This window comes from Mus pahari, chromosome 13, assembly GCF_900095145.1.
Source record: "Mus pahari chromosome 13, PAHARI_EIJ_v1.1, whole genome shotgun sequence".
Lineage (NCBI taxonomy): Eukaryota > Metazoa > Chordata > Mammalia > Rodentia > Muridae > Mus > Mus pahari.
The window spans coordinates 77,783,874-77,797,186 of record NC_034602.1 but is presented as its reverse complement, the minus strand read 5'-3'; the positions used below and the strand labels follow the sequence as shown (position 1 = coordinate 77,797,186).

The window sequence follows — 13,313 nt, the reverse complement described above, 5'->3', positions numbered from 1 at the left end:
CTCAAAAGTCTGGTGATAGACGAGCAAGTCATGTAGCTAAGTGAGGGATGTCTGGGGTACAAGGGAGTGGCAAGTACAGAGTCCCTTAGAGACTAGAACAGCTGTATACTGGAGCTCTAGCAGGCTGGAATAGAGGAAGAGATAGAAGGCTATTCCAGTAACTCAGGGTGAAGGGTCTATACACAAAATAAATGTACAATAAGGACCAACTCATTGGAGGTTTTTCCAGTCATCTAGGTAAGAGATGGTGAAATCCTCAACCAGATCTGAGGCAGTATTGAACAGGAAATGTGGTGAGATGCTGAAATCTCAAAAGTATTGTAGAGAGATTTCAGATGAGAAGTATAAGTAGAAAGCAAGGAAGACTCGGGTGTTCTGGCTGGAGGATCCAAGAAAAATGAAATTACATAAGAGATGGAGAAATTTGTAGGAAGAGCAGGTCTGGATATATTAATTATATGACTGCTAATAGCCGTACAATTACTCCATGCCAATTAAGGAAGGAAGGAAGTGAAGGGATAGGAGTGCAGATGCCATCGGCAGAGTCATGAAAATGTTTGAAATCTGAAGTGTGGTCCTCCTCTGAGCTTTAGCATTCATGTGCTAGGTTACTTCCAGTCTGCCCCACCCAGCAGAAAGAGATGATGACTATTGTGTTCAATGAAATGAAATGAAAATGTCATAATGAAAACGATTAATTTGTATGTTAACTAAAATCTCAAAGGATAGTTATTCTCAAAGCAAGAGTCTCTCCGCTAGTAACATTCAATACACATTAAGGAGAATCTTTTATGGCCCTGGCACTTCAAGGCTATGAGAATACTGTTGCAAGCAGAAGGACAGGGTGACACCCTGTGTCTGACTTTGAATGAACTCATATAATAAGGAAAACAATAACATCAGAAATGTAGTTAATCATTGTAATAATCCCTAAACAGAAGTTATTTCAAGTTTTTTTCCCCCTGTAAAGCTTCCCAACACCCTTCTTCTTTAGAAGAACAGTTCCTTTGGGATTGCATCATCAAAATGGTACATATCTCTTAAAACATACTTTAAAGATGGTGAAGAACAGAAGGCTATCTTTGTCTTTAGAATCCCATATGACCAAGTACTGTAACTCAACCCTGTAACAGCAGTACTGTAAAGACTGAGGCAGGAGAATCACCATGAGTTCAAGGCCAGCCTGAGCTACAGAGTGACTCTTGGCATCCTCCATGGACCCAAATGAATCAAAACTAGAAATATCTTCAGCCTTTCACTCAGCGCTGAGTTGCATGCTCAGTGAACTGTCACTTCTTCAGCTCGCAGAGACCAGGGATCGTGTAAATTAAAGGGTGATCTACATTTAGCAAGAAATAAACAAACAAAAAAAACACCTCTGTGTTCTAGTCAGTGGTAACGCTTAACAAATATTTCAACACACACACACACACACACACACACACAAGAATCAACAAAGGAGCCATTAGAGGCACTGCTGACTACATCAACATACACATAGGAAAAAGACTCTACAGGAAGAAAATATGTGTGGTGCTGGAGAGCAGAAATCCTGGAAGACCTTTCCTTGGCAGACTAGGAGACTGAGGCTTGGGAAAGGGGACAAAGTGTGCTGAGCTATCCAATGAACAGCCGAATCAACACTAGACTAAGACCCCCCAACCTAAGAGTGTGAGCCTCAGTCCATAAAGAAAGGAACAAGGGAGGCAGGTAGTCAGAGCAAGCCTTTGCTCCAGGATCCTTGTGGACTCAAGGTGCATCCAGCAGGGCATTCCCACATATTGCAGGAGATTTAGTCTAGAGTATGTAACTGAATCCCTGTGGAGAAAAATCACTGATATGACTCCTAAAATCTCAGAAACTTGCGAAGCACTGAACAATTTACAAATCTTGTCCACGTTACTATTAGTGATATGATAATACATGTCACATAATATTATATCTATATAGTGTATATTTTACATGCATACATATGTATCATAAGTACTAAGTGCTATTATTCTATTCCACTAATCAACAGGGCCATGTGGCTAATAGGGAACAAAAGTATGCAATGAAACTGAGATGACTTCCTGTTCAGATGAGCCTTCTACTTGCTTTTAGCTGGAGATTTAGAAGAGAGGGGTTAATGAGGTTAACTTGAAATCACACCCTCTTTGTCATAGAGCCCCAATTGTCTGCTCAGTTCTCCTTCTTTCTGGGAATAGACGGTGTCACTGAAGATCACACAGATACATGCGGAGATGTGTAGAAATGTTTCTCGGCCACAGCCGTTGGGTGCTAGAGTTGTGCTTTACCATCAAATAGCATATGTTGAGGTTGACATCTTTGTCAACAATAGTCAAATTCCTGGAGCCCTCGTTAGATGTGCTCCAGCAGTGAAAAAGAGATGCTCTGCATCCACATCATTGTACAAGGACAGACGGCTAGAATACCCATTGCTTTAATGCAGCATCACAGGGGTCGGCCACCTGATGCTGAGGCTAGTGAAGGCAGCACTCAAGGCACATCCATTTGTTCTACACTTGCTTCCCCGGGCCAGCACTGCATCCAATCAGCCATGTCTCACCTTGCTGTCTCCTTCCATTCCATCTCTTGTCCATCCACAGCCAGCAGCTCATCGAGTTCAGTGAAGAGCTGGGGAGGTGCCGGGCTGTCATCTTCCTCTCCCAAGATGAATCGGATGCGTTCTGCGGCCGGGGAGACTGCAGAAGTGAAAATACTGTGGTTAAACATTGGCTGGAAAACCCTGAGGAAAGTGGAGCTTCGGGCTCTTCCTCTCTCCCCAAGATTATTGGGTTTCCCTTCCACATTTTCAGTGGACATCCTTTATCTTCAACCTAAAGCCCAGGACAAATCAAAGCCTCTCTCTGTTCCAATGAGCCAGTCTATATCTTGGTTCTCTGCTCCTTTCAAAAGGACAGAAGTCTAGTTTTGTGTGGTTTATGAGGAAGACCCTTGAGCCCTCAGATGAGCTGAGGTTCAACCTCATGACTTCCCCTCCTCCTCGCTTAGGACCTATCCAAGATTATGGGACAGGAATCAGTTTGAACCAATCACTTCTTCAAGCAGCAGTGGGAGGGACAACAGAGCACCCCAGTCCTGAGATTCCTCAGGCCAACCACCTGCCCTCCCTCTGCCCTCACAGGTCGTTTGCTGCCTGTGACTGGGTAACTGTAAAGCTGATGAAGGAATATTTAACAAGATGGGATCTCTTCTTCACATAATGGCAGTATCCAAAACTGCTTAGTTCCACGTCAGTGCCCTTGAAAAACAAGCCCAAGTAAAATATTGTACACCTGAGAGGGGGTGGGGAGAACATTTTCCAACACACTTAAGCACATAATTGAATGCCCTACCAGCTCCTTTTGACCCTGTCTCCTGAAATCATGTAATGAAAAATTAACTAGAATTTTACCCAGGTTGTGAGCTAGTCTCTTTAAAGAGAAAAGAAAGAGGAGCACTTGGAGGTCATATTAAAAAAAAATTAAGGCTCACATATACTTTTATATGCCTGACTAAAACCAAGAGTGGTAAATCCATGTGAAAGCAAGACTCATATATATTATACACTGATGAATATAAACATTCATGAACATTTATATATATTATATTTATACAAACATTTATATATTATATATTATATTATATATTGTATATTATATTGTATATTATATTGTGTATTATGTATTATGTATTATATATTATGTATTATTTATTATATATCATATAAATATATATGTAAATCTGCAGAAATATGCATGTCAAACAACCTAGAAAAACACACAAGTCCCTACCACCTGAAATCTATAGAACTATGGGACAGATTAAAATAGTATCAACCGAAATTTGATGACAACAAACAAATTCACAGTCAATCTAGTCACAAAAGTCTATTGTTCAATAAAATATGTGCTTTGTCTATTAAAACAAAAATGATAGAAAAATAATAACATTGGCCAATATATAGGAATCTTTCAATAACATCTCCAGATGTTGGTTGCTAGTAGAATCATGAGCAGACTATTCTCTAAAGGGAAATTTAGAAATATGTTAAAATGTCTTCAAAGCATATTTTATAGGCCAGAAGTTCTTCTACTAAAATTGTATCATTTAAAAATATAAATTATTTCAAGGATTTTAGTATAAAATTGATTATATTGTTTATAATTGAGAAAATTTTAAATCCTAAATATCAAGAAAAGAAGGTTGGTTAAATAAAGCATGTCACAAATATATAACAAAATATCATGAAGGCATAAACTGTGGAGTGGAAGGGGCTGGTGACCTGACTCAGATGTAGAGTTCTTACCTAGCATGTTCAGGATCTGCATTTCAATTCCCTTTTATTATAAAAAACTGAGGCTGGGGAGATATTCAGTGGGTCAAATTCTTGCAGCACAAGCATGAGGAACCGAGTTTGCTTCTCCACTACCCATATAAAAAGCTGGGAGTGGTAGTACATCATCTGTAACTGTAGTGCTGGCATGTGAAGACCGGAGGATCTGGGGGGTGGGAGAGGTAGCTGGCCAGCCAATCTGCCCGAAGCAGAAAATTCAGGGTTTAGTGAGGTACCACATCAAAAAATTAAGATGGAGAAACAGTTGAGTAGTGCAATTTAATATTGACCTCTCATCTCCATACACATCCTCAAATACAGGAGCACACATGCACAGAATTGTGTACATCAACCCACAGCAAGAGAGAGAACAAGGTGAAGGTATTCTTGTAGGCATTGAGATTGAAATACCGCTGGAAATAAAACATGAAGGAAAGTTTTCCAATTTATGACATGTAAGCCATATAAGTTTAAAAGGAAAAAAAAAACAAACAAACATAGGGAAAAACTAATCCTATACTAATGAATGTTCTTAACATGGATGCTACAAGTTATAGTCTAGGGTTTAGGCAGCCCTAGGGTTTTTACTCATGGCAGTATGCATGTCTTACAGTTTCCAGTTCACTTATACAACGTTAGTCACTCAGCAGTGCAGTTCACATTTCGGTTAGCATGGTATATTAACTGTAGTTGTATAAAGTATAAATTTCTTCAACCCATAAGTCATTGCATAACTAACAATTGGGAGCTTGGCTCAATGGTCAGTCACAGAATTCCTTTAGTCTGTCAGTGGTTGGCCACTGAACACTCATGATTCTGTTCACACACAGACAGTGAAGTGTGTGGTTATGTTACTGTCATGTCTCCTCATGATAAATCCACCTGGCACAGATAATCCAAAAGAAAAGGGGGAGGGGGGATGGTTGGTCAACCAAAGTGAACATAAAGAACACAAACAAAAGATGGTGGTATCAGAAGAGAAATCTGATGCAAATGTAATGGATGTAAAGGAGACACGCGGGTCAGTGGGACGCTGACGATGCTTGCTTGCAGTCACCACGTGAGGGTCTTCGGATAGACACTGGGAATTCGTGAAGGTAAGCCCACCAACACACATGAGGGAAGTAGTTGTAATACAGTAACGTCCCTACCTTAATGAAAATCAAGAGGCACTTTCATACCACAGGAGACTAAAAAGCCTGAGAGTATGGCAACAGCCATCAAGAGACAGAACAGACATGCTGTTCCATAAGATGCTTCATTGTAAGTAGGCAAGCATTATTCAGCTAAGTAAGAGGTTGTGAAAAGACAGCTCACCACATTCTCAATGCTTCCAATGTTCTAAATTACTAGGGACTAAATAAATAGTACACACCCCTAAACTTTCCCAGTACTTTTTGAACCAACATCAAGAGACCTGAATGATTTGAAAATGTTTTAGGACCAAGAAACAAAAGCAGCTTTTCCCATAGATGCTGAGGATCCCTGCTGCGCGTGATCATTTTTTTCTAGTTGTGCACTACTGGGCCATTGTACAAGCACAGCGCCTCTCTACAGGCGTAGCCACACCTAACAAGTACATTTTAAATGTCAGGGGTTTATTCCTAGCACTTGTTTTCTTCCATTTACTTCTTTGTAATTCATGAAATCATCTATTACCCTTCATGAATTTATTCAGCCAATGTTTACTGAGAACTGTCTGTGTTCTACACAAACGTAGCTTCAGGCTCTACATATTAAATAGAACTCTGACAGAAACATCCCTGTTCTCCTCATGCACTCAGATGACATAGGCATCAACCAAGCAATTGATTAATTTGTTAAGTAAATCAATAAGTTCACACGTGAACTGAGAAAAATATTTGCTAAGTGTTAAGTGTTTGCAGAACACTAAATTAAAGTGATTGAGTACATTGAGACAGAGAACAATACAATGACTATGTTTTATTTCTATAATTAGAACAAAAAATGGCTCTGGATTTTCTTAGTATCACAAGAAGATAAAAAACATCTTAGGGATTTTGTGTAAGATATTTATGATGGCTTTCTAACCACCAAACGGGAGGAGGTCTCACTACAGGACATCAGAGAAGCCATGACAATGAAGAAATAATGAGCAGAACTTGGAACCTGAACAGTATTCCCCAGGAACAGGATACTCACACTACTAAAAGTTCAGTCACCTTTTCCAGAGTGGTGCTTCTAGAACTGGCAATCACAAAATTGGCCAACTTGTTACTGTCATTCAACATCAAAGATCCCAAAGGCAGCCAAGAATCAATGGCACAAACCTTTAATCCCAGCACTTGGGTGGATCTCTGTACGGCCTGCTCAACACAGTGAGTGCCAGGATAGCCAGAGTTACAGAGTGAGACCCTTTCTCAGAGGGGGTGGGGGTAGAGGAACAGATATAGACATCAGCAGACAGACAGAGAAACAGAGAGAGAGAAAGACAGAAGTAGCGTTTAGGAAAGGAATGTATAGGTTTAGATACCTGACTGACTTGGTGTGCCCTTCCTAGAGACGTATAGTAAGTAGACTTGTCCTCACTTCTAGAAGAGGAAAGGGTTTTGTAGTGTAAATGGCAGTCTCCTGCACTGAAGTCCACACTCCTGTATGGCACTTACCCACAGAACACCACCCTCTGCCCTGGCAATGGTCAGTGTAGGCCAACAGCAATCTCTATTAGGCAGCAACTCATGGGTGCTTGTGGAGAATGGGTGGAGGAATGTCGCGGAACCCTACATCAGTCTCTGGGTGCCATGCCTAGCACTATTTATGCTAATTTATGTGTTGAATATAGACCCATGAACAACCAGGATAATATACCTTTGGGGAGCAAAATTACAAAATATTGTGTATGGATATGGAAAAACTAGCATTGCTCGGAGGTTAGAGCATAGACTCTGGAACTGGACTACCTATATTTGAATCTTATATCTCTTTGCCCTGGGATCTGAAGCATATGAATTAATATCCCTGTTTTTCAAATTCTTCATTTGCACCATGCGATGATGGTGGTGATTATAATGCCAAAATTAGTCTTGACATTTGCCTATGCTTACTGGAAGAAAACAAAACCAACAACTTATAGATACTGGCTTTGAGAGCCATGTCAGGCTATAAAAATATAAAGCAGGAAAGAAAGCTGCCAAAGGTGTGTGTGGTGTGCCTCACTGAATCGTGAAGCTTCAGGGATAAGAACACAACGTGCACCTGCCTTATTAAACACAATGATAACTAGGGGGAATAATCAGCCTTTTCAGCCTTTAGGATGTGGACAGAGCGTATGTCAGACCACTCTCCTGTATTTCAATCAAAGGGACTGTGATCCTAAGTAGAAACTGATACAGCATCATCACGAAAGAGAATCCGAAGAGCAAAGAGTTTGGCAGGGAAGAGGGAAGACAAACCAACAAACAGATCACTTGCTGGGACTGTAGAAGTGAAATCAATGCATGCATTCAGCATCCCCTTTCCACTGAATTCTATCTTCTGGCCAGAACACACTTGAGACTTCTGAGCAACTGCAGAAGTTCCTACATCCTGGCTGCTCCTACATCACTGGGTTCACATCTGACCAGAGCCTGCATGCAGAATGGTAAGTTGACAGGGTTGATGGGAGAACAGTGCTCCCAAGACCTCTGTGACAAGAAGGCAGGCAAAAAAAAAAAAAAAAAAAAAATAAAAAAGGCTGCCCCTATCGGCACCCACAGTAGACAACCCTTATGTATCAGCCCATCCTTTCCTGGCGAGCCTGAAGCTTGCCTCAGGGTTCATCCGAACAGCCAGTGCACACCCGTCAATGTGGAAGGGTGATCATCCATAGACCCTGGGTTTGTCTTCATACTACACTGGTCCCATATGTATGGATGGATAGCCACCTTTTCTCCCACAACTCACAGCCATCTCCAGAGCGAGCCTGCCTGTCTACTCTTTTCCTCGATCTGTTCTTTTTTTTCCCCAAAGAGGAAATGTTTGTATATGTTTCCTCTCCTCTCTTAGTTTTCTAGAATTCTAGCTTTATTACGGGGTGACTTTATTCTGACTGGATTTGAGGCCTGCTCCAGAGGAAGGATTTTCACACATGATACTGTAATCGTGGTTAAAAGCCTGGCTAAGGAGGCATTGTTATTTGGCCATCCTGTCATGTTGCCTCCTCAGGACTTACGTTTATGCCCGTCAACACTGGTTACTCTCGATCTTGATCAGGGAAGCTTCTTTTGGGCAGTGGGTAACACTCAATGCTGGGGTGCAAAACTTGTCAAAATGCTGAGAATAAGAGACTGAGTGCTCAGACCAAGTGGGCAGCCATTCTTCTCAACACAACACACTACCACCATCACCATCACTGCCACAATCAACACCATCACCATCATCAAGAGCATCACCATCATGAACACTATCATCAGTTCCATCACTACCTCTACCATCAACATGCCTACCATCATCATCATCCCCAACATCATTACCACAATCCCCACCACCATCACCATATAGCATTACCACCATCACTTCTACCACCATCATCACCACCATTACCACTAACACCACCAACACTGCCACCACCATCCTCATGACTCAGAAAACTTAACAAAAGAGGAGGCAAAATAAGTTGTAAGATCCAGTTAGAATTGGAATGCAAATGCCCATTCTAACTGTATTTAAGCTCACTAAGTAGTGTAGTATAGATGGACTTTGCATATGTAGAGACTTTGGGTCTAGATAATATTGGTATATGGTTTTACTTGGTTCAAGGATTGATTTCAAATAAAAATTATAAAAATAAGAAACAAGTAAGTGCCAGTTAATGGGGGGAAAGTTTGTGAAATGTAAGTTTTTGGACTTGTTAAGGCTATCGCACTCAAGAACATGCACCAGCTGTGGTGTCCTGAACATGATCTACACAAGATCAATCCAGCTGCAATTCCAGCATGAACACGAAGGAAATCTTCAGGACCCACCTCTTACTGGGGAGTTATTGTCAGCTGATAATTGCTGACTGAGAGAGAATTGTTCTATTTTTAATGTTTTGCCACTAGTAGATTTCTCATGCTCCAGTGAAGGGCCTCTACCCATGCATATATGGACAATACTAATTGGACTTAATGGACCCATACATATATAGACAGTACTTATTGGACTTAACGGACCCATACATATATAGACAGTACTAATTGAACTTAAAAGACACATATATGTATGGACAATACTAATTGAACTTAATGGATCCATATGTGTATGGACAGTACTAGCTGAACTTAATGTACCCATACATATATAGACAGTACTAATTGTCCTTAATGGACTCATGCATATACAGAGATTACTAATTGGCCTTAATGGACCCATACATATATAGACAGTACTAATTGGACTTACTAGGCCCATACATATATGGACAGTACTAGTTGTATTTAATGGATTATATAAAAAGAAAGAAAAAATATAAAGTTGGAAGGGTACTATGTTGGGAGAAGTTAGGAGAAGGTGAAGGGGAACAGCGAATATGATCATTTAATTGCATATATTTATGAAATTCTCAAATATCAAGACAAAATATCAGAAAGATTATAAAAGTTAAAAAATAAATTAAAATTTTTAAATGAAGTTATCTCACCACGTGGATATCCATGTGGAAACCTGTTATTTTGTGAGATAATTTTTTAAATAAAAATACAATATTATTTTAGAAGTAAGTAAAAGAGAAACTTAACTTGTCCAATACCCCATATAAACCTTTCTCAGGAGAAGGGACTCTCCTTTATCCTAACCCCAGTAGCAATGGTGCGCAAGTCCCTTCTTCAGAACAGGCACACAACCTGCCCTGTGTTGCCTAGCTTTGTAGAGCTGATTTCTCAGCCAGGTCACCTACATCCTGGATAGCAGGCTCTGTGTTTTTATGCCCTCCTCAGAGATCACCACAAACTGTGCAAAAAGTTGCTAACTTTCTACACTAAATTAATAAATTAGATATGGCTGACTACGCCTCCACTACTTCCAAGTACATAAAACTACAACCATTTGCAAACTCCTAAATGAAAATATCTAAGTTTTGGAGAGCAAATTTAATCTTCCCTTCCTCTTGATCTACCCTTGTATTAGATACAATGAATTCACAGCAGTCATTCATGTTGTATGAGCCCCAAATAAACAAAGTACACCATAAATAAGTGATTCCCTCTGCTGGAAGCACCCCCCTCCAAGACAAGGCATTTCAATGTGTATATCTCTTTTAGAGTATGTTCAGAAGCACCCCCAGATCATGTATGTCAATGTTTATGGTCTTCTAGAGTATTACAGAAGCACCCGCAGACAACATGTTTCAATGTACATGTCTCTAGTATAGTATTACAGAAGCACACACCCCACCCTGACAAAGCATGCCAATGTGCATATCGCTATTAAAGTATGTCCAGAAGCACCACCCCACAGACAATGTGTGTCAATGTGTCTGTCTCTATTACAGTGCATCCATGCCATGTCCTCCTTGCTGCATTTCATCTTCCCACACCCCCAACAAAGCAAATCCTCCTGGCTCATCCCTCACCCAAATAGCTCATGAAACCCACCTCAGGGGATGGATGGTAGAGTTATGCAACAAAGAACAGACAGAAAATGCGTAAGACAATGGAAAATGAAAACACAAACAATATATGAGCTGCCCCCGATCCTCCGAGAGGCTCCTGTCTACTTCTCTGTGGCTTATGTTTCAAGTGCATCCTGGGAAATGATGGGATATAGCAAAATGGAAACTAAGACCTAGAAATGATGTACCTCCACTGTGGTAACATAGCCACAGTCACCCTTTAGGACTCAGAGGAGGGCTTTCCACTTCCCAGATACCCAAATCTACGTCTGCTGAAGTCTCACTCATAAAGTAGCCCAGTATTTGTATATATCCTGCACATATCCCCCATCTAGTGCTTTCCTTCACACCCCAATTATCTGCAACATCTAATACAGTGAAAATTCTATGCAAACAGTTGTTACATAGTGTTATTCTGGGTAATAAGAAAAGGTCTGGCCGGGCGTGGTGGCGCACACCTTTAATCCCAGCACTCGGGAGGCAGAGGCAGGCGGATTTCTGAGTTCGAGGCCAGCCTGGTCTACAAAGTGAGTTCCAGGACAGCCAGAGCTATACAGAGAAACCCTGTCTCGAAAAACCAAAAAAAGAAAAAAGAAAAGAAAAAAAAGAAAAGGTCGTTTAATCAGATACAACTATCACAGGCATTGTAATTTCAATACACAGAGGCTAAATCCTCTCAGAGAATCTGTGGCTATGAAGGGATTACCATATTTGTTATCTTCTAATATATGCCATATGCTATAAAAGATTGTAAAGTGTTTTGTAATAAAGTCCCTGTTCTTGGGAATTCACAGATGAGAAGATAATACATGACAGAGAAAATCCTCTTAGTAAAAATGTAGCAGGTGAGGTTGGAGAGATGGCTCAGTGGTTAGGAGCACGGGCTGCTCTTGTAGATGACTTGAATTCAGTTCCCAGCACCCAAATAGAAGCTCACAACTGTCTGTAATTCTAACCCCAGATGTCCCAATATCCTCTTCTGACTTCCCTGGCTCTTAGGCCCCCATGTGGTATGTATGTAAAATATAAACAATTTAAAAACGTTTAAACATAACAAATAATAATAACCAAAATCTTTTAACAGTTACATTATGCCAGGTGTTACTCGACTAGGTAACACTTACTCTGTGCCAGGTGTTACGTATTAAATTAATCACTTTATACAAGCCTATATCATTCACAAGGAAACAGTTTTAAGACGAGAAAGGACTTTTCCAAGATCACACAAGTCACTGCCATGAACTCATGCTCCCGCCCCATGCCAGTCCAAGCCCACTTCTTAGCCGCCACGCTGATGTTTTTCAAATGAGACTAATCATAAGAAAAACATGGTCAGGGTGCCATGCGTGCAGCCCAGACAGAAACGGATTAGATTTCAGAAGAGACAGAGAGCGCCCTGGCATATGAAATCGTCCTAAAGTAAGTAAGCTAATTGAACATTTGGTTCATTATCCACCAAAAACAATTTGTGAATGTGCCCTTTATTCTCAGACTGGGAGGCATCCCACTGTGGCCACCCCGAGGGCTACCAAAAAAATACTGTTCCTAATGGGAATAATGGCCAGAACGAGCAATTCATTCTGTGAAGGGCAGGACTCCATGCGAATTCTTTTCTGTGGGTTAAATGAGGACTTCTGGACTTTACTCCTCTTGAGCAAAGTCCATAATCTGGGAAAGCCAGATTTCAAACCACAGGATGAAGGGGAATAAATAAGAATTCAAGTTATCAATGTGTTATTACCAACTGGTTTACACACTTAACATTAATTTTAAGATTCATTTTTGTTGTTCAGTGGTATCTTTGTTTTGAAATGGGGTCTCCCTATGTGTCTAAGTGGCCTTTAACATCTAATCCTCCCTTCAGCTTTCCGAGTCCTAGGACTAAGTATTCATTTTTTTTCTTTATAATTTAAATGTAGATATCATTGTCATTAAAGCTTCCACAAGCTGTTTAACTGCGAAGCAATTATTTATAAAACTCTAAAATTACAACTACATGGAGATCTATGATAGATAGATATGTGATAGATGTATTTAGATTCATCAAATTTCATTATCACATTAATAAGAAATAATTAAATCAACAAAGTTTTACAAATTTACAAATAGTTAAAGCACACTAATGCCCTAGTTATTAGTCCTGCACCTCAGTACCTTTAACTTCTTTTTCTGAAAACACTACTCCAATTTCCTTTGGGAAAAAAGAGATCTTCTTTTTTTTTACTTTTTTTTTTATTAGATATTTTCTTTATTTACATTCAAATGCTATCCCGAAAATTCCCTATACCCTTCCCCCACTCCTGCTCCCCTACCCACCCACTCCCACTTCTTGGCCCTGGCATTCCCCTGTACTGGGGCATATAAAGTTTGCAAGACCAAGGGGCC

At 40.3% G+C, this 13,313-nt stretch overlaps 1 protein-coding gene across 7 annotated transcripts in view; it reads right to left on the bottom strand.

The window, feature by feature from the left end:
- The window catches only part of Slc4a4 (solute carrier family 4 member 4), a 326,617-nt gene that overhangs the window by 191,788 nt on the left and 121,516 nt on the right, over positions 1–13,313 (bottom strand). For all 7 annotated transcript variants that reach the window (XM_021210774.2, XM_021210776.2, XM_021210775.2 and 4 more), the window contains one exon: positions 2,570–2,705. In XM_021210774.2, coding sequence (XP_021066433.1) covers positions 2,570–2,705 — 136 coding nt within the window. The remainder of the gene's footprint in view (positions 1–2,569; positions 2,706–13,313) is intronic.